We start from the raw sequence: 25,260 nt of genomic DNA, 5'->3' as shown, positions 1-25,260 counted from the left end.
TAAATGGTGACTGGTGCACGTTATATCTATCGGAGTCACAAAATATTCCAGTTCTCATAATCATACCTGCCAGCTTGTACAGTCATTGAAAAAGAGTTTAGAAAGTGATAGTAAAATAACGATTAAGTTAGGAAAATGTTTCTAAAAACAAGGCTATTAAGATAATAAGTCAAAAAATAGATCTTATATACATATTTTTTTAAATTATTGAGTCTTTGTGGTAGTTAAATTTTTTTTGAAGAAACTTTAAACTTCAATATTTATTACGCCAAAACGCTAATGTTGCTACCACTAAGAAAATTAATTCTGAACGGGCATTATAATTCTGCAGCTATGCATAAGTAACTAATACCTCTATGGGTACTGAATCGGGGCTAGATACGATATATGGATGAATAAGGGGATAAATGAATGGGTTCGCCCTGAAAAAGGGCTGTGACGTGCATTTGTGGCACTGAAAAACAAGAAACGCAAGCTCTGCCATAAATTAACTTGGTTTCCTAAACAGGATTGCTGGCAATAGCAAGTGGCAATGAAAACAACAACATTGAGCAGTGCGATGCTAATTCTCTTTGAAATTGATTCCTATAGCATTATTAAAACACAATAAAAATTTCGATTTCATTTGATATTTGTTTTAGAGTCGACCTGTCACAAGTGGAGCATCACTCACTGATTATGAGTTAAAACATGAATTTGATTGTATTTTGAGGAGTGAAAGAGATTTCTTTACTGTAGCAAATGTTGGGTAAGAAATGTTTTTTTAATTATATGGGATGAAATCTTGTTTTTAAAACTCTATAGTTTGGAAAAATGTTTTACTATTCGATAATACAAACGATGTACAAAAAGTTCTCACAAGTCTTTTATAAGTTTTTCTTTCAAAAGAAATTTAGAAATTAACCGTTTTGATATTACTGAAAATATTATTTTTCAATATTACATTTTTTTGTTTACTTTGAAAAATATTGTCCATACTTTATTTTGACATCTTCTTTCTTTGCTATTAGTGTGTAACAAAGTGAAAATTTCCTAGAATTAAAGCTTGCTACTTTTGCTTTGTTATCGTTTTTTTTTCGTAAAATAACTGACAAATCTAATATTAAAAAGTAGTTTGTCGCATAGTATTTTATACCTTATACTTTCTCATCGGAAACAAGAAAAATTCTATTTTCTTTCAGCTTGATTTTTTTTTATATAAGACTAGGACGCTTTTTTCCCTGAACACTCGATTTACAAATCCTTGTATTGTTTCTCATTCATCTTTGTTTTTCTTTACTTGCTTCATTTCTGTTGTTTTTAATTTTTTTTAAAAGAATAAACTTTAACCATTAAAACTTCAAGCAACCTCGATTTTTTTTTGATTTGGTATTAATTTTATTACATATTAAGGGGCTTCCCTCCCTTCTCTCTCCGCTCAATAACCCTATTGCTGTTTCTCATTCCTTACTGTTTTATTTTCCATTTTTTATTTTAAAAATTTGATTTTTTCTTTTTAAAAGAAAGAGATATTTTTTTTAATGAAACATATAATTATTATAATTTAACTTATTGACTTCTTTCGTTTCTGCGTTTCACCATTATGTTATAGGAGAGTTCTAAACTTGCTCCGGACAACGGACATACATTTCTGAGCAGTGGTCTCTTAACCTTTTGCACTCGAGAGGTGACTGTCAGTCACCAATGTCGCTTGTAAATTATCAACCACTTTAATTGTGAAATTTGTTTCTTCTTAATGTTTAGTTGCCACTTCATTCAGTAATCTCCGGATGACTGAATGAAGTATGGTAAGTTTGTAAAAAATCTTTCAAAACGTTAGTGGTGTAGTTCATTTTTTTAACTGATGAAAGAACTTCGAGTGGAAAGGGTTAATGAATGATTCTTGGTTTAGTAAACTCGATTCATAGAGTTTTACTCACCACTACTTTTAAATAAGTCAAAAACATATGTCATAAGGTTATTTACAGTTAAGGTGTCTTGAGCCTTTTAAAAAGTTGGCAAAATTACACGAAAATATGCAACTTTTAGTTTATAGTTCGCTATCATTCTTTTTTTAAGTATATTGTTGAACTTCTGTTATAGTACCGAAAGAATTGTGCATAGTCCTAAGTTACATTATTTGTGCGTTTATAAGTTGCATTCGATTTTTAAAATTCGTTGTCTAAGAAAGTAATTTTTTGCAATAGCTTAATGTATTTTTTTTTTGACTTTGTCTTTTAGTTTTTGGAGTTCTTAATGAAATATTAGCTGTTGATTAAGGTAGAAATAAATTCATTTAATTATTTTTTCAGAGAAGTAATGCCTGGAGCTACATCTCCTTTAGGCGTGGAGTTACTTTGCAAATATTTTAATACAGCTCTTGCGGTAAGTGAATTTAAATTGAATGTAAATTATAACAATAATAGAGGTCAATTCAATTAATTTTGCTGTTTTAGATAGTCTAACCACTTTCTGTAATGAAAAATATCATTACACAAAATGGATTTTGAAAGTCATATTTTTTACGTTAATCTTCTAATTAAAAATGATTACACCTATGTCGAAAAGAATTTGAGAAAAGCATCACCTTGGACGATTAAAAAATGCCCAAATTTATCTTTGCAACAAAAATATGTTTTTCTTGCCGAATATCTCTCTCGAATTTGCCAGATTTCTCAGCTACAAATGAAATAGAGGCAAACCCTAGGTTGTTCAATGAAAGTGATTCAGAAGTGGATGTTCAGAGGGAATTATGGAATGATAAAAAAAGCAGAATTAGAAAGTTTGAACAATACAATACCACTTTTAGGTGAATCTCCTATAAAAACAAAAAGATTAGGTTTTGGGTCATATAGTGGAAAAACTTTAAGAAAATCGGAGAAGTTTTAGAAGACAATTTTAATAATCGAAAACGTATGAATTCTGCAACAATGGAGGAATCTATTATGATTTCACAGCAGCTGAAGGAAATATTTCAAGAAACAGACTCAAGTAGTCTTAAGCTTCAATTGCTAACAATACTGCCTAAAACCTAGAGTATTCGTAAAAGTCAGGAAGAATTTAATGCAACATTTTATACGGCAGGAAAATCTAAACTGCTAGTTGAAGACCAGGGTATTATAGCAAGTCCAAATCCTAGACCTGGAAAAACTCTTACTGACAGCACAAATGATAATATTACTGCATATTACAACAGTAAAGTGAGTCGTTGTTTGCCTGGAAGAAAAGAGTTTGTCGCAATGATTGAATCAGGATTAACCTTTGCACTCGAAGTTCTTTCAGCTGTTAAGAAAATAGCCGCAACCACTAACTTTTTGAAAGATTTTTAACAAACTTACCTTATAATACCCGGAGATCACTGAATGAAGTGGTAACTAAACATTAAGGTGAAAAAAAATTCACATTTAGAGTGGCGGGTAATTTACAGGTGACAGTGGTGACTGTCAGTCACCTCTCGAGTGCAAAGGGTTAAAAATACAGAAACAAAAGCGTATGGCTTTAGGAAATATTAAAGAAATTTTTCAAGGGTTTAAAGATAAAAATTTCAATGTTAGAGTTGGATTCTCCAAGTTCTGTGATTTGCGTCCGAAAAATTGTGTGCTGGCTGGTGCGAGTGGAACCCATTGTGTCTTGATACATGAAAATGTAAAACTTATGCTAGTTGGTTGCAAATTACAGCATTTGAGTATCTATGACGAATTACCATTTAAAACATACAAATATTGCTTATCAAGAATGTTTTGCAATCCTCCTTTTCCAGAATGCATTTTTTTAAATTGTGATTATTGTCCTGGTGTTACACACGTACTAGAGCAAATAAACAACGTATTTCTCTTGAACCGAATAGACGAGATTATCTATAAACTGTGGGCTACAACACACCACTCAACGCTTATGACAGTTAACAACATAGTAGAAGATTTTCTTGAAGCATTTTAAGTAAAACTGAGGATGTTTCTATCACATTCTTTCATTACTAATCAACAGTCATGCTTTTTATCAAAGCTGAAGGAAGGCCTTGATGATAATGACTGCATAGTGATCTGTGAGTTTGCTGAAAATTATTCTTTTGTATTGCAGGATGCAGTCCAAGGATATCATTGGAATGATTTCCAGTGTACTATTCACCTTTTTGTCATATACTATATCAATTCAGGAACACTTAAATTGGATTATGTTTCCTTTGTTGCCATTTCAGAAAGTCTCAAGCATGATACTGTCAATGTTCACCTTTTCCAGACCCAATTGTTGCAGTTTATAACCTCACATTTAAACAACAAAATAAAACATATTTATTACTTCTCAGATGGAGCAGTTTTACAGTACAAAAATCGAAAGAACTTTATAGATTTTTGCTACCATGGTATAGACTTTGGTCTCACAGCTGAGTGGCATTTCTTTCCTACGGCCAATGGAATAAGTGAATAATGTGATGGTGTTGCTGGTACCATCAAAAGATAAGCTGCACGTTCCAGCCTTCAATGTTATTATAAAAATCAATATGTTGTTCAGCATACCCCTATTATTAATTTTTTATATACTTCCTGTTGAGACTCCAGGCTATAAATTTGTAAATGTGTAGAAGAATGTTGCCGCAAAACAATATTCTTTTTTGTAATTTTTTGAGACGATATATTTTGAGATATTTCAGGTCAAAGGTTAAATCAGGTCATTTTTAAAGTTTTGACCTAGCCTGAAAAGGTCACATATGAAAGCTCTATTTCTCAGCTTTGATTTTTGAATTTTTTTCTTGATATAATTAGAAAAAATGTTACAGCCATCAATACGTATGCAAGTTTGTCGTTTTTAATGAAAATTTTATCTTTTCAAATGTCTATAATTTGGACAATTTTCAAATTAAAAATCTAAACACACATATATATATATATATATATATATATATATGTATAGAAAGAACAAAAAGAAAAAAAAACGAAAAAAGGAAGAAAAAATTAATAAAAATCCGGAAAATAAAAGATATAATCTTTTCATTAGCTCACACGATTATATCCGCGGAAAGGAGTGCTTTTTGATATTGTATCAATACAGCCAAAGCAAAAGCAAAATATAACAATACAATAGTGTGAGGAGCACTCAAAAAAATTTACAAAATATTTACAATAAATAAAATAGGACACATTAAGTAAAAACAGAAAATAAAATATAAAGTAAAAACAGAATAAAACATGAAAGGAAATCTGTAGAATAGAGTAGCGAATTCAAAACGGAAAATTTTTCAAAAATGATTTAAAATATTTTCGTAACAAGACTGCTAGGTTAGAAAATATGAAAACGGAAGCGCAAATTGAGGATAAAGCGTAAATAGAGGGATTTGTTTTATAGTGCGTTCTTACTGCAGTACTGAAGAGCATTTGATTTGTTAGTTATCAACTATGGGTCCGAAAATGGATGTGCGCAAGGTAATATCATGCTGGATAATTTAAAGAAATTGACAATTAATAATTTTAGAAAACTAACTTGTATTTAAGAAAAAAATAAAATGAAACAGAAAGGAGAAAGAAACATGAATAGCCTGTTTTGCATAAAATTTTAGCCATGGAATTTCCCGAAATGGATTTGCACATGGCAAAAATTATATAAATTAACAAAGAAGCTTTTTAATAAATTTATTTATAATAATATACAATTAACTCAATGACTTTATGTAGAATTTAATTACTTTAGTTGGGTATCAATTTTTAATCAAATTTTGAAAGAGTTGGTCTATTTGTTTTTTGGATAAATAAACATTGCTACATATTCTTTTAATTCTATTGATTTGATTAAAAATGGTATTTAAATAGATGTTATTAGAAACATTAGAATTCCAAGTAATTAGTTTATTTATATTAAAATTAAAATAATTTCTTTTATCGTATAAATCAACAAAGCAAATATTATCTTCTTTTATAATACAGAAATCTAAAAAAATTATAATTAATATTATCATCATCATTATGATTACGAGCCAAGATTAATTCCTTGAGAAAACATTATTTAATAAAATATTGTAATATTATTAAATAACTTATTTTATATATACATATATATATATATATATATATATATATATATATGTATTTATCCACTGCAGAAAAGATTTTCCTTCTTTGGTTCGCTCCAAAAATTAAGAATATTTGAAGATTTTTTCAATGTTATAATATATTTTAAATATAATATATGCTATATGTTGTTATAATATATGTTATAATTTATATTATATAATATATTTTAAGGTCATGAGCATATACTAAATTAAGTCTAATGATTATTATCTCATCCACAAATAAAGTAATTTGACTACTAAATCAAAAAAAAAAAAAGGAAAAAAAAGAAATACGTAAATAAAACACAAATGAATTACAATCATGTTCATTTTTTAGTCGTATGTTAATTACCATTTTTTGTTATTTTATAGGAGCTTAAACTCACCATCGTGTAAATATTATACTTTTATATGTATGTTTTTAATTTATTTATAAGTAAATTCATAAATTCAAAAAATAATTGAAAAGCATAAATTTCACCACCACTTTAAGTGTAAAAGTAAAATATAATGCAATATATATATATACTATTTTAATTTCGTTTTTTTTTTAAATTTTATTTATAGAAAGATGCTTATGAAAAAGGGTTTGAGGATGCTTTCGTTAAAAGTATTTACTACCCATCAGGTATCAAGACATTTTATCATCAAGTGATCATGTCCGTCCCAGAGGTAAGGATTATTAACAATTCCTCCAAAATTAATTCAAAGGCATTGCATGTAAAATAATTCTACAAATAAATAACTGACTTTTTTTATACTCTAGATACTTTTTCGACGTGGTCACGACAATATATTTTCCAAAGGAATCGCTATTAGTATATTCGGGCGAATTTTGGATGATCCTGAAATATATGAAATTGGCAAAGAAAGAATACCTGATGCACCTAAAGCAACTATTTGGAGTGATTTAAAATTTATAAAGGTATTACGTAACTTGATATCTTTTGGAAGAGGTTTAACTTTAGAAGTGAAAGTTAGCCCTTTGCACTCGAAGCCCTTTTAGCAGTTAAAAAAAGGGTCGCAACAGCTAACATTTTGAAAGATTTTTTACAAACTTACCATATAATACCCAGAGATCATTGAATGAAGTGGTAACTAAACAAAACATTAAGATGAAAAAAATTTCACAATTAGAGTGGTGGGTAATTTACAGGCGACAGTGGTGACCTCTCGAGTGCAAAGGGTTAATACTAAAAAGTAGGGCAATGGGGTAACCAGTCAAAAACATTTTTACTTATACGCAGTAATCTTCGTATATGAGTAAACCCAAGTCAAAATTTTTCGTGGTTTTCCATTAATGGTAACCATCAATAATTCCATCATTAACTATTATATATTTGATGTTAATCTACATAAGTAACCGTCACTCCAATGTAGGAATACAGGCTAATTAATGATGGGGCAACATAAGAATACAAACTTGTTTTGATGCTTTGTTCATATTAAACCATCAGAAATGTCCATTATAATTTCTCATAAATCAAATCTTGGAACGATCATGAACAACCATCATCCCAATGTAAGAATCTGGACAAATTTATGATGGGACAACATAAGAAACACAGATTGTTTTGATGGTATATTCCTGAGTACCAACAAGAATTCCCATTAAACCATCATGGAAATGTATAGTTGGAACCATCATGAACCATAACGGATCATCATGAATTGTTGGTCCATGAGAATCAAACATCTCTTAATGGTTAACCATCATAGTATCAAAGTAGCATTTTCCATCATGGAATGATGAAAATTTGCAGGCATGTCAAAAAGCATGAGCGCATAATGGAAAATGTTGGATGATGATTTCAAATGATGTTGGACCATTACGAATCGCATTGACACCAGCATAAACTATCAAACTGATTTGATGGGACCATTAAGAATTTTTACTTGGGTACATAGGAATCTTCGTTTATTGTGCTTCTATATTGTTTTTTTTTTAAAAATTTAAATGATAATTTTCTGATTACTTCTTATGTGTCATTTATTTCAGGAATTATTTTTTTATAACTCCAAAGCGGAAAGGATAAGAAAACAGGTCTATAATTATGATTTTCCATATCTGAAATGCAAAACAGCACAGGAAACATTTGATGCTTTAATGAAATGTTGCCTTGATTTTGTAGAGGTACTGAATTACAAATATCTGATTTTTGAATGATTAATATCATATTTTCTGACATTATTCTATTTTTTTTATCTTAGACTGCAATACACCACTTTAACTGTTCAGAAAACTCATCTAATTGGAATATAATAATTTTTTCAATACTTCATCAAGCTAAAGGACGTAAGTAATCAACACTTTTACTTTTGTGAAATTGTTAACTAAGCGCCTTCAACAGAAAAATGTTACAACTATAAATGAAAAAATGATCGTTATTTCAACCATGGGCACCACGAATTGTTTCGTTTAATACAGAGAAATTGTGTAAGATAATACTTTATGACAATTCAAACCTTAAAATCAACATTGTAAACAATTTTTCTGTATCCTAACACCAAATATGGTGAAAAATGTAATATTTTAAACCGATAGAGGTCTCATGAAACACCAGAAGTGCTTTTTTGTATAATCTATCATCAGAGATTGTTTTTGGTGCCGCCAAGCATCTTACAGTTTCGGTGCTCAATGTCACAAAAGCTTATAATAATAGTAAAATGTAACACATATCAGAAGAAGTGATATTACTTTTACGATACAATTAAAAATAGGAACAGTTTCGGATGCATACTCACATGAATTGTTAAAATAAAATTAGTTTGTAAATCTAGCTATACACATGCCAAAAAATATTATGATGAATTCTAATTAGTTTTTACAAAACAGAAACAATTAAAGATTAAATGCGTAAAATTATTTAATACAACTGGCAGGTATTTAAAAATTAAAATATACCTATATATATATATATATATTTAAAAAAATGAATGTCTGTCTGTGTGTCCCTTATAGACCATCCGACAGAAAGCGGTGAAATTTGCCATACAGTCTCTATAAACATTAGAGCATTCTGCGACAAATCGTTCTTGCAGGATGAGAGAAAAGCGAAATGGGATTTTCTGATTGGTTAAGAGTTAGCCATTGTTTTAAGTTTAGAGATTCAATTTGCACATATTTTAAAGATAACATCAGTGATAATTGCTAAAAAAGGAAATTATTTGAGCTATACTAATTGAAAAACTTAGCGGAAGAAGCAGGTAAGTGACATTTTCAGAATGAAAAAAAAGTTGTATCTGAACTATTTTAATACCAATTTAATAGAAGACGGGACTAATAATTCTTCGCTTTATTGTTCCTAATTTTAAATAAAGCCTAACTAATTAAAAAATAAAACCTTATTGCCTAATTTGAAATAAAAAATCATATTAGAATACTAAAAAATTATGTGGTTAGTTGTGTTAAGATTTAAATAAATGCAAAAGCAGTGATTCATTAATTTCCCTTAAATATCCCTTACCTGGTTCTTCCATCAATCTCTTTAATTGTGTCGGTATATGCTTTTCAGTTAGGAGCATGATTTCGTAGTGTTTCTTTACCCTGATTTATTGATTCTTTACTTATTTTTTATTCACCCCGGGCATTCAGCTAGTACTTAATTCAATGCACAACAAAAACATTTACACATTTTGTTATGGCGATGCAGATATGCAGTGCGCAAAATATAAAACGAACCACCCTGAATAACGTTTGATCTAATGATCTGATCTTCACGTTCTAGAAATCAATCCTAATGGTTCGGGAATGACCTCAAATATGCTAATAAATGTTTGCAAATGGTATTTTAAGTTACGAAAACTGACAAAATGTATTTTCTCTGAATAAACATACCTTTTGTTTCGACAGATTTGGTGTTTTGTCCCTCAAAATATGGGGGATATTCGGAAATTGGGAAATGTGACCCCAATAGTCTATTCAAGAGAGCGATCCAAGTTTGGACCTCTTAATGTTAATTTTACATTTTGCTCATTTCGTCACATCTCGAAAACTTTTGAATCGAATTGAAAATTTTTGCACACAATTGTAAAATTCGTTTTTCCAAATATAACTCCATACAGAATACAAGTTTCATTAAATATTTATTGTTTTTGTTATTATTTTTATTTAATATCAGACGAAAAAATTTTGAATTGTAAGTTATAAAATTTTTTACAACATTTTTGGTGCAAGTTTTCTCAGATTGCATATTTTAAGGATCAGAAATCCGAATCCGTTGAAAAAAAGACATGTTTATTCAGGAAAAGTACGTTTAGGTGTCGCAATTCGAAACTTAAAATATCGTCTTCACCAATTAATTTGTATATTTGACTTTATTCTCTAAAAACACTAAGATTGAGCCCAAGAACGCAAAAATCCGATCATAAGATCAAATGTTATTTAGGGCTATTTTTTTGTTTATTTATTTTTCGTACTCTGTACAGCAGCGTGCAAGATGACCATAAATTCACACCATTTCGCATTCGATTGAAAGTAGTTTACAGACTTTATCTGAAGTTAACCGAAATCGGCGAATTTGGAAGTGAAATTAAATCACTAATGGTGTGAGGGCGCTTGGTATACCATTATTGGTGTCTCGATATAACTAAACAATTTACAGTGTATATGTGCACTTGATTTGCTGTTAATATAAAAAAATAAATTCTTTCCCTCATTTTTTTAGAGTTATTTAACACTGAATCCGGGGAGATATTTCGACTCAATTTTTTAGTGAATAACTTAACAATTAAAATAAAACTTTCAACATTGATAAATATAGGTTATTCTAAATATATATAGAATGTTCAGGAGTTTCCATTTAAATAACTCGCCTTTTATTTATCATGTTTAGAAACAGTTCCCCTCCCAGTTGAATATATTTTTTTAATTATTTATCGAAAATGTTATATATTTGTGCAAAATTATATTTGAACAAGTAAAAACTGGTTCGTTCAAATTTCAGGGTTTGATAATGATGTTTACAGTGATTTTGGAAGAATATTAGCTACGTCCTCTAATTTAGAAAGTGCTGATGTACCTTCTTCAGTGCAGGTAGTTAAATTTTATACTGTTTGAGTAATGAAAGAAAGCATGATAGATTGTCACATATTCATTCAAAGGCTGAAATCTTTCAGAGGATAATGCAAAAATGTTATCTTGAATTTATCTGTAGGTGAAGAACAAGATGACACGTAAAGATTAGGCAAGATAAGTGGTCACAAACGCTCTCCAAATGCGCTAAATTGCCACAAAACCAGGGCTGAAAGATGCAACACACGTCACTAATAATTAATTCCACAAAAATTTGCAACATGCTTTGTTTTAAAATAAGTTATTTTAATGCAAATGTTCGAACCATCAGGACTGCTTGTACACCAAAAAAAAAGCATAAAAACTGGCAATAAATTCACTTTGACAACCACTTTTAACAAGAAAAAATTGCCCGTGATTACGAAGTTTTATTAACAGTTATTTTTCTCGATTCAACTTTAAAATCCATTTTGACCTAGCGTGGCATATACGTACCGAGAGTTCTAAGAATTCTATAAAATTTATTCTGATTTTAAAAAGGACTGTTTTCACATCAGGCAAATGGTTTTTATTCAATTCAAAATAAAGAAGTAGCTAACAGAGGAAAACATTCACTTAGCTAAAAAGCACATTGTCGCATTTTTAATAGAAGTTTTTCTTAACGTCACAGCATAATTATTTTTTTTTTGGCTTTAAATGGTTAACTTTATATGATAGCTGTGCGCATGATGTTTTGAGTAGTCATTTTCCATCCATCATGATGTTTGGTCAGTGAAATAAGACGGTGTAGTGTGGAATGCAAACGAAACCTTTAGTGGCGAGGGGGAAATATTAAACGGTGAAGTATGGTTGTGATCTATAGAATTAATTTAACAATATTATTTGTGTGTAAAAAGGTTAACAATACAAAAGGATTATATACAAGTGACAATATATGATATTTACAATGATGTGCAAAGGGAGAGAATAATTAAATCAGTGAATATATACCAAAATATATGCATAGGGGAAGAAGTCAAACTTCCATGGACATAATGTAAAATGGTCCCCAAGTTTAGATGCAGTCCCTGTGTATAAAGGAAAAAACAACATCAAAGTCCAGCTCTTCAAATACTCAGCTAACTATCGGGTAACTGCTTGGTGTGATACGCTGTACCAGAAAACAACTTACAGGGTGGGAAACATGCTCAGATTTATTCATTATTCATTCGTATTCGTCATTCGTATTGTGATCCAGCTGATGCGCATAAGAAGTAAAGTGACAGTCAGGTGGTACGCGATCTGTAAACCGATTGTTGGACAACTTTGTGCATGCATGGTTGGGTAAGCTGCTTCCCGCTAACTGCCGTTCAATTCTTTCTTTCTATGTCAAAATGTTTCGATGTCAATTTCTTTGTAGCAGATTTAATTAACATGGATTATATAAATGTATTCTCAAAGAAATATCTTAATAGTACACCAATAGTGTAAAAATAAATTTATCAATAGTGTAAAAATACAAAACAAACCGACGATAAAAAAAGAGAAATTTTTTCTTCTTCACCCCAACCCCCAGTATTGGAGGGCTTTCAACCGTTTCAAGAACCTCTGCTGTTGTGCCCCTAAATGTAGTTTTTTCCTTTATACACAGGGACCTCGCCGAATCTTGGGGATTCTAAATAAATCTAAATAAAATAATAATAAATAGTAAATACTTACTAAAATTTATTTTTCTGCATGGATTTATCTTTTGATAAACAAATTTTATAATTGTGTACAAAGAGTTTTCAGTTCTCTTTAAAAGTTCTCTAGATATGGCGAAATACGCGAGAAAATTAAATTAACATTTGGGTGTCGAAACTTTCGATTGCTTTCCTGCCCAAACTATGGGGACCATATTTCCCAGATTGTGGCTACTCCCTATATTTTGAGGGTCAGAAATTTGAATCCGTCAAAAAAATGGTTTATCTATTCAGATGAAGTACATTTTTTGTGTCTGATTTCATAACTATCGTCTGCACTAATTAATTAGCAAATTTTAGGACACTCCCTCTAACCATTAAGATTGAGTTCTAGAACGCGATGATCCAATTAGATCAAAAGTTATTTACGTTTGTCCGTTTTTTATTTTGGACACTGTACAATCAGATTGATCTAGTTCACCGGTGGTAATATTTCAGCTTGTACACTAACTGTTACAATCAAGTTCAGTCTTATGTCAGCAAATTTCACATGGCAAAATTATTAGTACTATTTAAAATATAATCCTTGACGCTTTTAAAAATCGTGTTTTTAATAATCATGCAAAATTTGCTTCGACAGAAAAGGGCGTAGGAAATTAAAAGCTATACTCCTTTTACTATACCACTATAACTAAAGAAGCATTGTAATTAAAATAATGCAATTTTTGAGAATGAGGGCCGCTGCGCGGCCCAGGCACCCAATTTCTGTTAAAGAAAGAAAGAAAGAATGAGTTCAAAATCGCTCGTTTTGAAGCTAAATAAAGGATAATTAACTGATTAATTTGCTCGAATCCACAAGTAAAACTGCCATCATTTCTAAAAGCTTCAAACATGATCTTTCAAATTTCACCAACAGTTTTGTCATGCAAAATCTTCTAGAACATTTACTGCTAAAAGAGAGATTGTTTCCTTAGATATGTTAGTATAAGTATAGTTCGTTCGCCAAGAGTTAGCACTTGGTTCCACCTCCTCGGACGAAGTTCATTTCAACGCAGGTGTAACAGGAGAAACGTCTCCGCTCTTGAAATTGAAACAACCCTTAATGCGTACCAAACGCAAACAGTGAATTCTTTTTCAGTCACGCTTCATCCTCTGCTATTAATCCCGTTTGTTACTCTGGAAATTTATGAAATATTTAATGGTAAATGAATACATATTAAGACTGCGAAATAAATATTGTTGTTATATACGATTGCCAAATAGCAACCTTGTTCAGGATTATTCGCATTCTTCTCTCAAAAATAGTGAAAGAGTATCGTAAGATACCATGTGATTAAGACGGAGCCAAGTGCTAAATTCTGGTGAAAGAACTACAGTGTTTCCATAATTTTGTCCAACCCTTGCATATTAATTTTCAGTCCTGCTCTCATACTCCCCAAATTCACATTTTGTCGTTTTGCTGCAGAGCATTGTTTTGTAGTCCTTCCTTCATGTCTGGAAGGTGACCATATATTTACAATTGATACTTAGTTGTTAAAGTAATCCCGACATAAAGTTTTAAGTCAGTGACTTATCGAAACGTATTCATACCTGCCAACCTGCAATCCTTTCGAGGATGATTTTCCCCAGTGGTAGTAAAATTAAATTTAAATTGCAATTTTAGGCAGAAACATACTTTGTATTTTGAAAATGTTTATACTGACTACCTTGACTCTTTGTGACCTTGACTCTTACGTGACTCTTGACGCCTAGTGTTTTGATTTTATTGGGCACCAGGGCCACGAAGCGGCCCCTATCCCATTCATCTGGAATTTTAGAACAGTTTTGGTTGAGCAATGAGGTAAGCAGGCAATGGAGTTGCTTTTATGAATGTTTCAAGCTCTTTGCTTGAATAACTAAAAAGGAATCAAAAATAAATTGAGCAGCTTGCTCTAAACTGTGTTTGTTTGATTTTGGAGTTGTTCAGAATTGTATCAGCATGAGTAAACGTTATTTTCAGTAAGGTTGATGAAAGACTACCTTGACAGTACTGCACATTAATATATATGCTTAATTTTTTAAAACAAATAGTGGTGGTCAAAAAGATTATAAATAAAGTTTATAAATGCAAGGAATCTATAGAAAGCATATATTTTATTACCATTTTAAATATGGAAATAAAATTTTACTCCAAATGCGTAAAAGTTGGCAGGTATGCGTATTTAATATTTTTGCACAAGTTAAAATTGGAATTTCTTTCTTTCAGAAAGTAGCAAATCAAATTGTGAAAGATATAGGAACAGAAAAGTTTGTGGCAATGAGTTTAGAAGTAAGTATTTTTATACAAATATATTGTAATCTTTTCAATTGGGTGCTTGCACTTCAAGAAGAAGACCTTCCTTACCCACACATGCGAAGTCAGCGTCAGCTAATCAGCAAAATGGCGTTTTTAAGTTGAGCTAAGTTTCTCCACACAAGTTAGAATGTTAAAATGTTAATTAACGATAAGTTAATTAAATACAGATCCATACCGCACTTCGAATTAGTTGAAATATAATTCATTCTCGTCCACTTCTTGTACTTAACGTAGATTTATTATTTGTTTGTGTATTTTATTGTAAACTTCATACATTTTTTTGTGTTCCTGTCAACTTCGATGCATAGTTAGTTTGTTTTATGTTCCACATGGTCAATATGTTTACGGCTTTCTTTGGTCAATATGCATTATAAAATTTATTTATATGCTTGGGGTTCCGCCAGAAGATGCTTGATCATTTAGAGCTCCTTAGCAACAAAAAAAAAAAAAAAAAGAAAAAAAAAAAAACGAAACGTAATTCCGCGTGACTATACATTCGAAAAATAAAGTGAGCTTAAAACTGATTGAAAACTTTATTCGCTTCAAATATATTAAAAAAAAACTGGAAATAACAGTTGTCATGTTTCATGAGCTCAAAAACAGGCTCCCCTTTTCGAGATTTACCAAACATGAATGAAAAGAAACAAAATTTATTCCAAACAAAAAACGCTAAGTTTTTAATAAAAATGAAAAAAAAATAAAGGTGATAAACAAAACTAGAAAAAATCACAGTTGTCCAGAGAGAAAAAAAGAAAGAAAGAAAGACAGCGACCATTTTAAATGCTTCTTGCTTCTCTCTCTCTCTTTCTCTGCTACTGTGGTTTTTTCTAGTTTTGTTAATCACCTTTATTTTTCGATTTTTCATTAGCAATTTTACGCTTTTATTTCAAATCACTCTTGTTTCTTCTCATTCACAAAATAGATGCTCGTTTTTGAGTGCTGAAAACATGTCGACTGTTATTTTCAATTTGCGTATTTTTGATTTGAATGAAGTTTTCAATCCATTATTTCATACAGTTTATTCTATTCTACTATTCTATTATTTATTCTACCTAATTGAGTTACTCTTTCCAACGCATTTAACTGAGTTGATTTTGGAAGTAAAGAGATCATACATCTGACATGCGAAAAGATAGTTCGGGAAGTATTAGAAAATTAAACAAATAACAGTACATTTACAGAGATTCAAACTGCTCCGGATTCGACAAAATATTTTAAGAAACGGTTAAAAACTACAAACTAAAATTTGAAGATTTTCGGTTAATTTTGCTAAGTTTTAAAAAGATTAAACACAGCTTAACTTTAACAAAATGGCGTATTACATAAGCCTTTGAATTATTGCAGTAGTGGTGAGTAAAAACCGTATAAATCGAATTTACTGAACCCAGAAACTAAAAGATTAAACACAACTGTAGCAAGGTGGCACATCACATGACACATTTAATTTATTAACCCTTTCGCGCCGACTGTCACAACTATGTGACAGCATAAAACCGTATCAATCAGGGTAAAAATATAAAACTGGTAAACAAAGTATTTCTTTAGCAGTTTATTTGTGGGCTTCAGTTATAATTGTTTGATTTATTTAATTCACCATTACTTTGTTCAAAATAAAACTATTTAGTTATACTTTGAATTAACATTGATTTTATATATGATTAAACTAACAATAATTAAAGTGAAAGCAAAGTAAGTCTGTCAAATCAGCAACGACTACATTTAAGTTACCGTTTTTTATTTAATTACAACTTGATTCTGATTTTGTACGAATGCATTTCTGAATCACCCGTCCCCAAGGGGTTAAGTAGTAGTATTGAGTTAAAACCCTCGATCGAATTTACGAAATCAATATACAAAAAATCTACCGTTCGAAAATATTTATCCGCTGTCCGAGGCAAATTGGCATTTCTGTATTGCCATGCTGGCAACATTCTGCAGAGATGCCAACTTGCTCCGGACAGGAAATAAATATTTTAAAGTGGTAGTTTATCAATTGTGATTCTTAGTTTAATAAATTCAATTTTGTAGAATTTTATCCATCTCTATTTCTAAATAATTCATAAACTTATATAATTCACCACGTTAGAGTAGTCATGTCATCATACACCTATTAAAAGGCAAGAAAATATAGTCAAATATTTCAAAATTTAGTATGTAGTTATTTACCATTTTTTAATTATTATGGCTTTTCCGGAGCAGTTGGCATCTTTGATTCTGTAAGAGTTTATTCTAGTACTAGTTAAGTTAAAGTTTTAATGTATTATTTTTTATTCATTTAAACTTCCCCACCTCTACATATAAATGATTTAAAAGTTCATATGCAGCGCTATTTTGTTCCAGTTATATTGTGGTGACGCTATTAAAATGTTCACAGAACTACCAGAAATTCTGAAAGCTTTGGTTTTTAAATATCTACCAGTTTATAAAATATTTTACAAAAAGCGTAGTAGTTGACAGGTCTGGTACTGTAAGTATACAATTAAGAAAATATTTTGTGAAAGTTCGCAATATTGTATTCATTAAAAAACCAATTGTAACTACTAGATTTTACGTATATAGGAAGCAGAAAAATGGTTGAACACGTCAAACACACCGTCCAACAAACTGTATCGCCAATTCCTACAAAGACATGGACACAGATGCTTAAAAGAGGTATGTTTTCATTCTTGACTAATGAATTGTTCAGTAGTTAGTATAATAATGTGAACAATGCTATTCTAATTACATGGAAACAGATATTTGTTTTAGCTCCAATCATTTTGAAAATATTTAACCTAGCAAAGCTGTTAACTTATTTCTTAAGGTGATGTTCAAAGCTTTTGGAAACAATGCTTTCCCTCCCCCATACAAAATTTGTATCATGAACAAAAATTACTCCATTTCTAACAGCTTTTGTCATTCAAAATGTGCTAACTGCTTTATAAAATTTTCTAAAACTGATAAAGAAGCTGCTTACATACAATTTGTATACTTATCATTATTCATTATATTTTGTCTTATCCCAGAATGGCGAAAAGGCATTTTTTTAATAATCACCAGTTAAACATTTAACGTATGCAGTTTACAGATTTTCTAATATTCTTTTTAATGTTCCAGTTTGATGTTTATTCGACTCCATGGGGCCAGGATCAAAAGATATTTGTTAAACTTCTACAAGTAAGTTTATATTTTTGTAATATTTTACTATGTAAGGAGTATCAATTCCCAATTTATAAATATTTTTTTAATCAGCAGATCGGCATATTTTCATGCAAAATCGAGGATTGATTCAGGTGATAATTTACAGCTTTATTGTTTTTACGTGATTGAAACCGGTTTGCGCATTTTTACGTTCTTGTATCAATTGTTTAACATTGTAATGCAATACGCTAAAATAAATACAAATAGTAAGTATATAAAAAATGTCTTGAATAAAGACTTATTACATTTATGTTTAAATACAAAAGCATTGCATATAAACTCGTGCAAAACATACAAATATTAAAAAACTTCAGTGCGTCTATTAATTTGATCTATTTATTACAATATAATAATGTAATACCTGATATATAATTAATATTTTATGCTTAGATAATATATCGTTTAATATATCCAATCGTCGAATTTATATTATATATTGCCTTAGGCAACCAATTGATGCACAGACGTAAACAAGTGCAAACCGGTTTCAGTCGCGTAAAAACAATACAGCTATATAGAGTATCACCTGATAATTAAAATTTTACATAGAATCTTAAAGTGCGACTAATAATTTGACCAGTGACTGTACTAAGCTTTGCCTGGAAAAACCTCATATGTAATAAAAATTTTGATTTTTTTTTTTAATAAATGGCATTTTTTATAACACTTATAACGCATTGATAACACTTAAAACACCTTGATAACACTTTAAACATTTTGGCAACTTGTAAAAACATAACATGTTTACTACCAATAACGAGAAAACTTGTAATGGAAGTTTATTCCACAGCTTATGTCAATGACGCATGTCAGGGTCGGGACCATATATGGCAACGTTACTTTTAAAAAGTAACGAGTAAAAGTACAAGTATTTTTAAAAAAAGTAACGAGTAAAAAGTAAAAAGTTCTTATTTTAAAAAGTAACGAGTAAAAAGTACAAGTAAAAGTACAAGTACTAAACAAAAAAAGTAACGATTTGAAAGTACATTTCTAGGAAATCGAAAATTCAAAGTAACCTAAAATTTTATTGAATAATATTCTTATGTTCTTTAATGGTTTTGCAAAATTGTTGTTATTTATTTAATTATTTTTAATTTTGAAAGTTATGGGCATTAATTTATTTTTAAATTCGGAAGAATATTATATAATCGTATAATATAATTTTAAAATCAAATAAGATTTTAATATCAAACTTTTTATGGATTTGCACGAAAAAGAAATTTTATCTATTGATTTTAATTTTTAGTTTATTATTTTTATTTATTTAAATTACCATTGATTTAAAATTGTTTTACTCTATAGAAAAGCGTTTTAAAAGCACAAACATAAACAAAGCAAACACAGGGTTTCAGATAGCTATGTGACGTTTGAGCTAGTAAAAAATAATTGAATGTGCAGTATAAGCTGAAACAGAACAGTCTACAGTTTTATTTGTATGCTGAAGTCATGCGAGAAAATCATTTTCCGAACATTTCTGCCTAACGGAATAATAAAAATTTGTAAACGAATTTTAGTATCAGCGGCTAAATTAAACGGCTAATTAATTAGAGATTTGACTGGGCGTTGTTTGACAAGGTCGGGCATAAACATAATTTTAGTAAAAAATGAACGAGGTAAAAATGTATTTAGTAAAAAATGTATTAAGACAAAAATGTGAGTTCAAAAAGAAAAGTGAAAAGCGTAATAACAAAATCCAACGTTTTTTATTTAAAATGTATTAAATAAATGCATAAAACTCGAAAATGAATGAAAATAACTTGCTAATTAATATTTTTATTCATTTTGCCAAATAATTGCATTTCGAAAGTGGTGTCACTGAGTCTGCTGCGAGAATTTCTCAGAACGTGCTTAGCCACACTGAATAAGCGCTCCACGGGAGGTCAAAGTATTTAAACACGAAGTTAGCTGTGAATGCATATATATTGCACATTAATTTTATAAATCAGAAAAAACATAAGCATTTTTTTAAATTAAATTTTTTTCTTCCTTTTTTTCTTTTTAGAAAGCTTACCGAGCTTCAGAAAAAAGTAACGATTTCATTCGACATTTCCGTTACAAATACTTGTACTTTTTCCCTAAAAAAGTAACGAAAGTACAAGTAAAAGTACCAAATTTAAAAAGTAACGAAGTACAAGTAAAAGTACGTACATTTTACTTGTTCCGGCGGTACAAGTAACGAAAGTAAAAGTACTGCCATATATGGTCGGGACAGCTTGCATCTCAATGAAGAAGTGCAGATACAAATATGAAGGTGCGATAGGACTTAGCAAACATCTTACTTCTACTGAGCCCGATTGATGGCATAATGCCTGCGAAAAATATCCTTTGATGCGGAAGAATCCTTTATGTGTTCGGATCATCTTCATTGATGTTTCCCAGACCGTCGCCAATAGCCCATTGTGCAGCTCTAATGAGACTTAAATAAAGTACCAACCTACCTAGCAATTTTTCACTACCGTAATACCACCAGAGATCTGAACCAAAAAGTTAGGGAAATTTTGGTGGTACTTGCTCTTCAAGAATAAGAAGAACATTGATACCCACACATGTGACTTATGTCGTCAGCTGATCGTTAATAAATACTATGGCATAATGAAGTTGAAAAGTTTCTCCACATAAGTTAGAATGTTATTAACGTATAATTAATGAAACATAGCGCAGTACAGCAAATCGAATTTGTTATAATTCTTTCCACCTATGTTTTTTATTTAACATAGATTTATTATTTGTTTATGTATTTTATTGTAACCGTGATATATTTTCGTTTTGCGTACATGATAATGACGATGCATAGTTAGTTTGTTTATGTTCTACATGGTTTCGTGCCTGTCTTAGTGTTAAGTCGAAATATATAGCAAAAAAAAAGAGATCTTTGCGAAAGAATCTTTATTTAAGAATATAGAACGTGTCACTTCAGACATCTTTAGCTTGGCGGGGTTGGCTAACTAGAAATAGAAGGGAAGGAACAGTTGCTAGGGTAAACAAATGCCATGCTTCAACAACTAATCAGAATCGTGATTCCGACACTACGCCATTTGCAGGTATCCCATTAGAAAAATCAAAATAATTTTATTTTGTCAACAATTAAGGGAAAACTGATAACTTAACTGCTGTAATGATGATTCACAATATTATTTATCTGATTCAGCGTTGCACCTTCATTTAGAAATTGAACTGAAAATGTCCTTTTTCCAAACAATGGCCTTCGGTCAAGATCACGGGGTAGCGAGTATCACCGGTTGTACGGGTTTTGCACACGATTATAACGCTGCAATAGTAAAAAACTAAAATTAACTAAAATTAACACAACGCATTTTAGTTTCAAGCTTGAATTCCGCTTCGTTCTTTTCAAAAGCGTCAGAAAACTCTGGTATCTAAAAGAAAAACTCTCATCAAGCTTAAAATTTCTTTATTTTTTTAAGATATTAGGCACTTTTAAGACTTGTTTTTTATTGTTTTCAGACCCTGTCCAGCTGCACAAAAGAAGAAACTGAAAATTCTGATGACGATTATTCAAAAATATTTTCAGAGTTACGAGTTCCTTTAAATGTCTTAAACAGGTAATGCAAATATGGGCAAAAACCTGATAGTAGTGTGCTAACAGTATAGTATTTCGGAGGCAGTTGTGTGGCAATTAAACAGATGATACACAAAAACGTTATGTTCATAAATTAACATGTTAGTAGAATAATTGGGTAGCACAGTTCTCAGATAATGAAACAAGTAATACAGACGTATTCAATGATAAAATCTTTATACGGTATTTCCGAAGTACAGTTGTTTGATATTGGAGTCCCTATCTAATTATTGAAAATATTAATATACCTGAATATCGTTGTTGTTGCCTTAAGGCACATGCCAATATTAATAAACCAATTTTAAAGCAGAAGGGTGCTCTTTTTCTTGTTTTCCAGTAGCTCTATCTATGGAAAAGAATTCGACTTCTACCACACACATAAGTCACACCCCATTTTACAGAGAGGACATATTCACACATCACCCATTCTTCCACAGATCCTAATTTTGACTTGATTCAGATCACAATCAATCTCCGGTTCTGTACGCAAAGAGGTATTTATTTGCTATTGGAAATTGGAGAACTTTGTGATCACTACATATTTAGGGTGCACCAGTCACAATTTTGTGGACATGGACCAACGCCTTATCATATCAGCCTGATATTGCACGATGTATCTTTCCATTTACAAGAGAAATAAATCGTTAGGTTGAATTTCTTTTTTGACCCCCTGTTTAGTAACCCCATGATGGGGAAATTTGATACCGATGCAGAGTCAGATTTTTACATGTAGCTCCGTGGAAAGGTAAAATCAACATCTTCTAGGCATTTATAAGCTAGAAGTACTGTAATAAACGACATATCAGCCTAACAATATAAGATGTTTCTTTTCACTTAAAAAAGAACTGAATTGTTGAGGTGAATCTCTCTTTCGATCAGCTCCGGTTCTGCACGTAAAAAGTCGCATTTTAACCTGCAGTCTTCTCTGCATAGCAAAACCGGTTTTCCCATGTTAACTGATAGGGGAACTGTGTGTAGGGGAGAAACATTCTCCCAATTTTGCCCATTTCCTTAACCGCCAGTGGGTTAAGTAACCCATGATGGGAAAAATTAATAATGATGAAGTATCAGATTTTCCCTTTTATCACTGTAGAAGGGTAAAAACCAACAGATTCTAGACATCTTTAAACTAGAAGAAATGTATGTTACATCAGCCTAACATTACAAGATGTTTCTTTTCGCTTACGGAGAATTAAATTGTTCGGGATTCATTCCTTAATAACTCAAGGAGGTAAAATTTAATACTAATACAAAAACCAACAGATTCTAGACATCTTTAAACTAGAAGAAATGTATGTTACATCAGCCTAACATTACAAGATGTTTCTTTTCGCTTACGGAGAATTAAATTGTTCGGTATTCATTCCTTAATAACTCAAGGAGGTAAAATTTAATATTTATAAGGCAAATAATAGACTTGTAGCACTGTAGGAAAGGCAAAATCAACTGATTCTAGACGTTAATAAGCTAGAATTATCATAGTATAATGTCATAGCAGTCTGACATCAGCCTCAGTATTTCTCTCCGTTTTCATGAATGCTAAATTGTTCAGGTAAATTTCGTTTCGGATCCGTCGCTTAGTAACCCATAGTGGAAAAGTCTGATACCAATAAAGTGAATAAAAAGCTTTTATCAAAGCTATATTACCTAGCGCGACGGTGAGGAATTTTATACAAAAGAATTTCGTCAGGTTTTTTTTTACATATGACAAATTTTGAACACTGACTGTTAATATTAGTTGAGTTAAACTCTTACCCTTTTCGGTGTTCATATGAATGTAAAACAAGAAGCGATAACTATCAAGAGTGGTTGAATTAATTTATTTTTTGTTTGAAAATTATGAAAGAAAAATTTTCAATCTTCCTTATTTTTTTCATAGAATTTAGAATTTAAGTTTTGTAACGACTACAGCTTGTATGAAAATGTAGACATATCCATATTCCTTCTGTAAATATGAATTATCTCATTAATTGCAATCCTATATTCACACTTGTATCAGATATTTTTAGATACATATTCGCCTTGTTTAATGAAGCGTAAGGATAAAATAGCTAACCTTCTCTTTTGTATTTACTTATAAATAGATACAAATTGACGTAATAAAAACACAGGGAAAAAGAAATATATGTTTATTTTCGTACTTCACATTAGCGAACAAAAACTAAAGTTGCCATCCAGTGCTTCAATAATAAAATAATTTAAATAAAATAATAAAAAATTAATTATAGATAGAACTGTATTTTGGCAAGTATTGGTAATCACTACATTTAATTACTTTATTTTGCACTTTTTTTTTCTATCATTTGAGGAATCTTTTCAAAAATGAAAAAGCTTACAGCCATGACCATGGACCTGAAAGTTTCAGTATTTTTCTTAAATTTCGTCTTGATGCATTTATTTATAAGTTAACAAGAAAGTAGCAAAAAAATAAGGGGGATATTTTTAATTTCTCTACCTTAAATAATCAGACAAAAAATATACTAAATTGAAAATGTCATTCTGAAGAAATCTGTAGCTTTTCGAACGAAACTAATTTCAGACTTGCAATCTTCACATCTAAATTAGGTAGGGTCAAGTGCTACTTGTATACATGTTATCAAAAACTTGTTTCCCAGAGTAATTTACAGCGTACAATTTTTCACAACTACAATTACAAAAGAGAGGTTATTTCTTTGATATTATTTGGTAGTACTGCAATATATATTTTTTTCGAAAAATTCTAAAATAAGTTGGAAAATTTCAGGTTGCTTTTAAGATTTGCTATTCCAAACTGTCGTAGGGGTGTACGAGCGAGAGAATATAGTAAGGTAAGTTCATTTCTAAAGTTACAGTAAGTTCATAAGTAAGGTTGTCTATTAGTATTTTTTTTAAACCCTAAACCTACTAAAGTCTTCTCACAATGTAAGTCTGATATGGGAAAGCGATGATAGATTAGAAGATATATTTCAATAGATATGTACTAGGGTGGTAATATTATTCAATAATATGAATTCAATAGATATGTACTACAAAGAAAAACAACAATTTTAATCACAATCACAAATTTAAAATTCTTATCAATTATTGCCCTGTCAACCAGGCTATCCCGGCCACTTTTTTTTGTAACAAACACTAAACTGCAACTCTATTTTTTATTTTCATTGAAATTTAAAAATTTATTCATTCATACGTTAACTTTGAAAATACTGATTTTGTTTCTTTCAGTCATTGTCAATTAAAAGTATGGATAATTGGCGGAAAGGTTATAGACATTTGGCAAAGTTGATGGTATCGGAAGGCCGCATTCCGGATAAAGACCTCATATATTTTATGGCGTTGGATGAAATAAGAGATCTATTGCAAACAAGATATCCCAAGATTATAACCAGGTAAAACTTTTTTGAAACTTTTAAAAAGATGATACAAAGTAATGCTTTGATTTTAAAATCCTCAGGTGAATTGACCTGTTTCAAAACCTGATATGCCTAC

At 30.4% G+C, this 25,260-nt stretch overlaps 1 protein-coding gene across 2 annotated transcripts in view; it reads left to right on the top strand.

Annotated features, from left to right (window-relative positions):
- The window catches only part of LOC122270504 (uncharacterized), a 105,109-nt gene that overhangs the window by 61,931 nt on the left and 17,918 nt on the right, over positions 1-25,260 (top strand). For both annotated transcript variants that reach the window (XM_087149842.1, XM_087149843.1), the window contains exons 22-34: positions 642-748; positions 2,292-2,364; positions 6,593-6,697; positions 6,792-6,950; positions 8,025-8,159; positions 8,237-8,321; positions 10,972-11,060; positions 14,946-15,008; positions 17,595-17,687; positions 18,132-18,191; positions 21,678-21,775; positions 24,536-24,599; positions 24,997-25,160. In XM_087149842.1, the coding sequence (XP_087005968.1) occupies positions 642-748; positions 2,292-2,364; positions 6,593-6,697; positions 6,792-6,950; positions 8,025-8,159; positions 8,237-8,321; positions 10,972-11,060; positions 14,946-15,008; positions 17,595-17,687; positions 18,132-18,191; positions 21,678-21,775; positions 24,536-24,599; positions 24,997-25,160 (1,295 nt within the window). The remainder of the gene's footprint in view (positions 1-641; positions 749-2,291; positions 2,365-6,592; positions 6,698-6,791; positions 6,951-8,024; positions 8,160-8,236; positions 8,322-10,971; positions 11,061-14,945; positions 15,009-17,594; positions 17,688-18,131; positions 18,192-21,677; positions 21,776-24,535; positions 24,600-24,996; positions 25,161-25,260) is intronic.

The sequence above is a fragment of the Parasteatoda tepidariorum genome, chromosome 8 (assembly GCF_982258835.1).
Source record: "Parasteatoda tepidariorum strain Cologne lab strain chromosome 8, Ptep-v5.0, whole genome shotgun sequence".
Taxonomy (NCBI): domain Eukaryota; kingdom Metazoa; phylum Arthropoda; class Arachnida; order Araneae; family Theridiidae; genus Parasteatoda; species Parasteatoda tepidariorum.
This window is presented reverse-complemented; position numbering and strand designations above follow the sequence as displayed.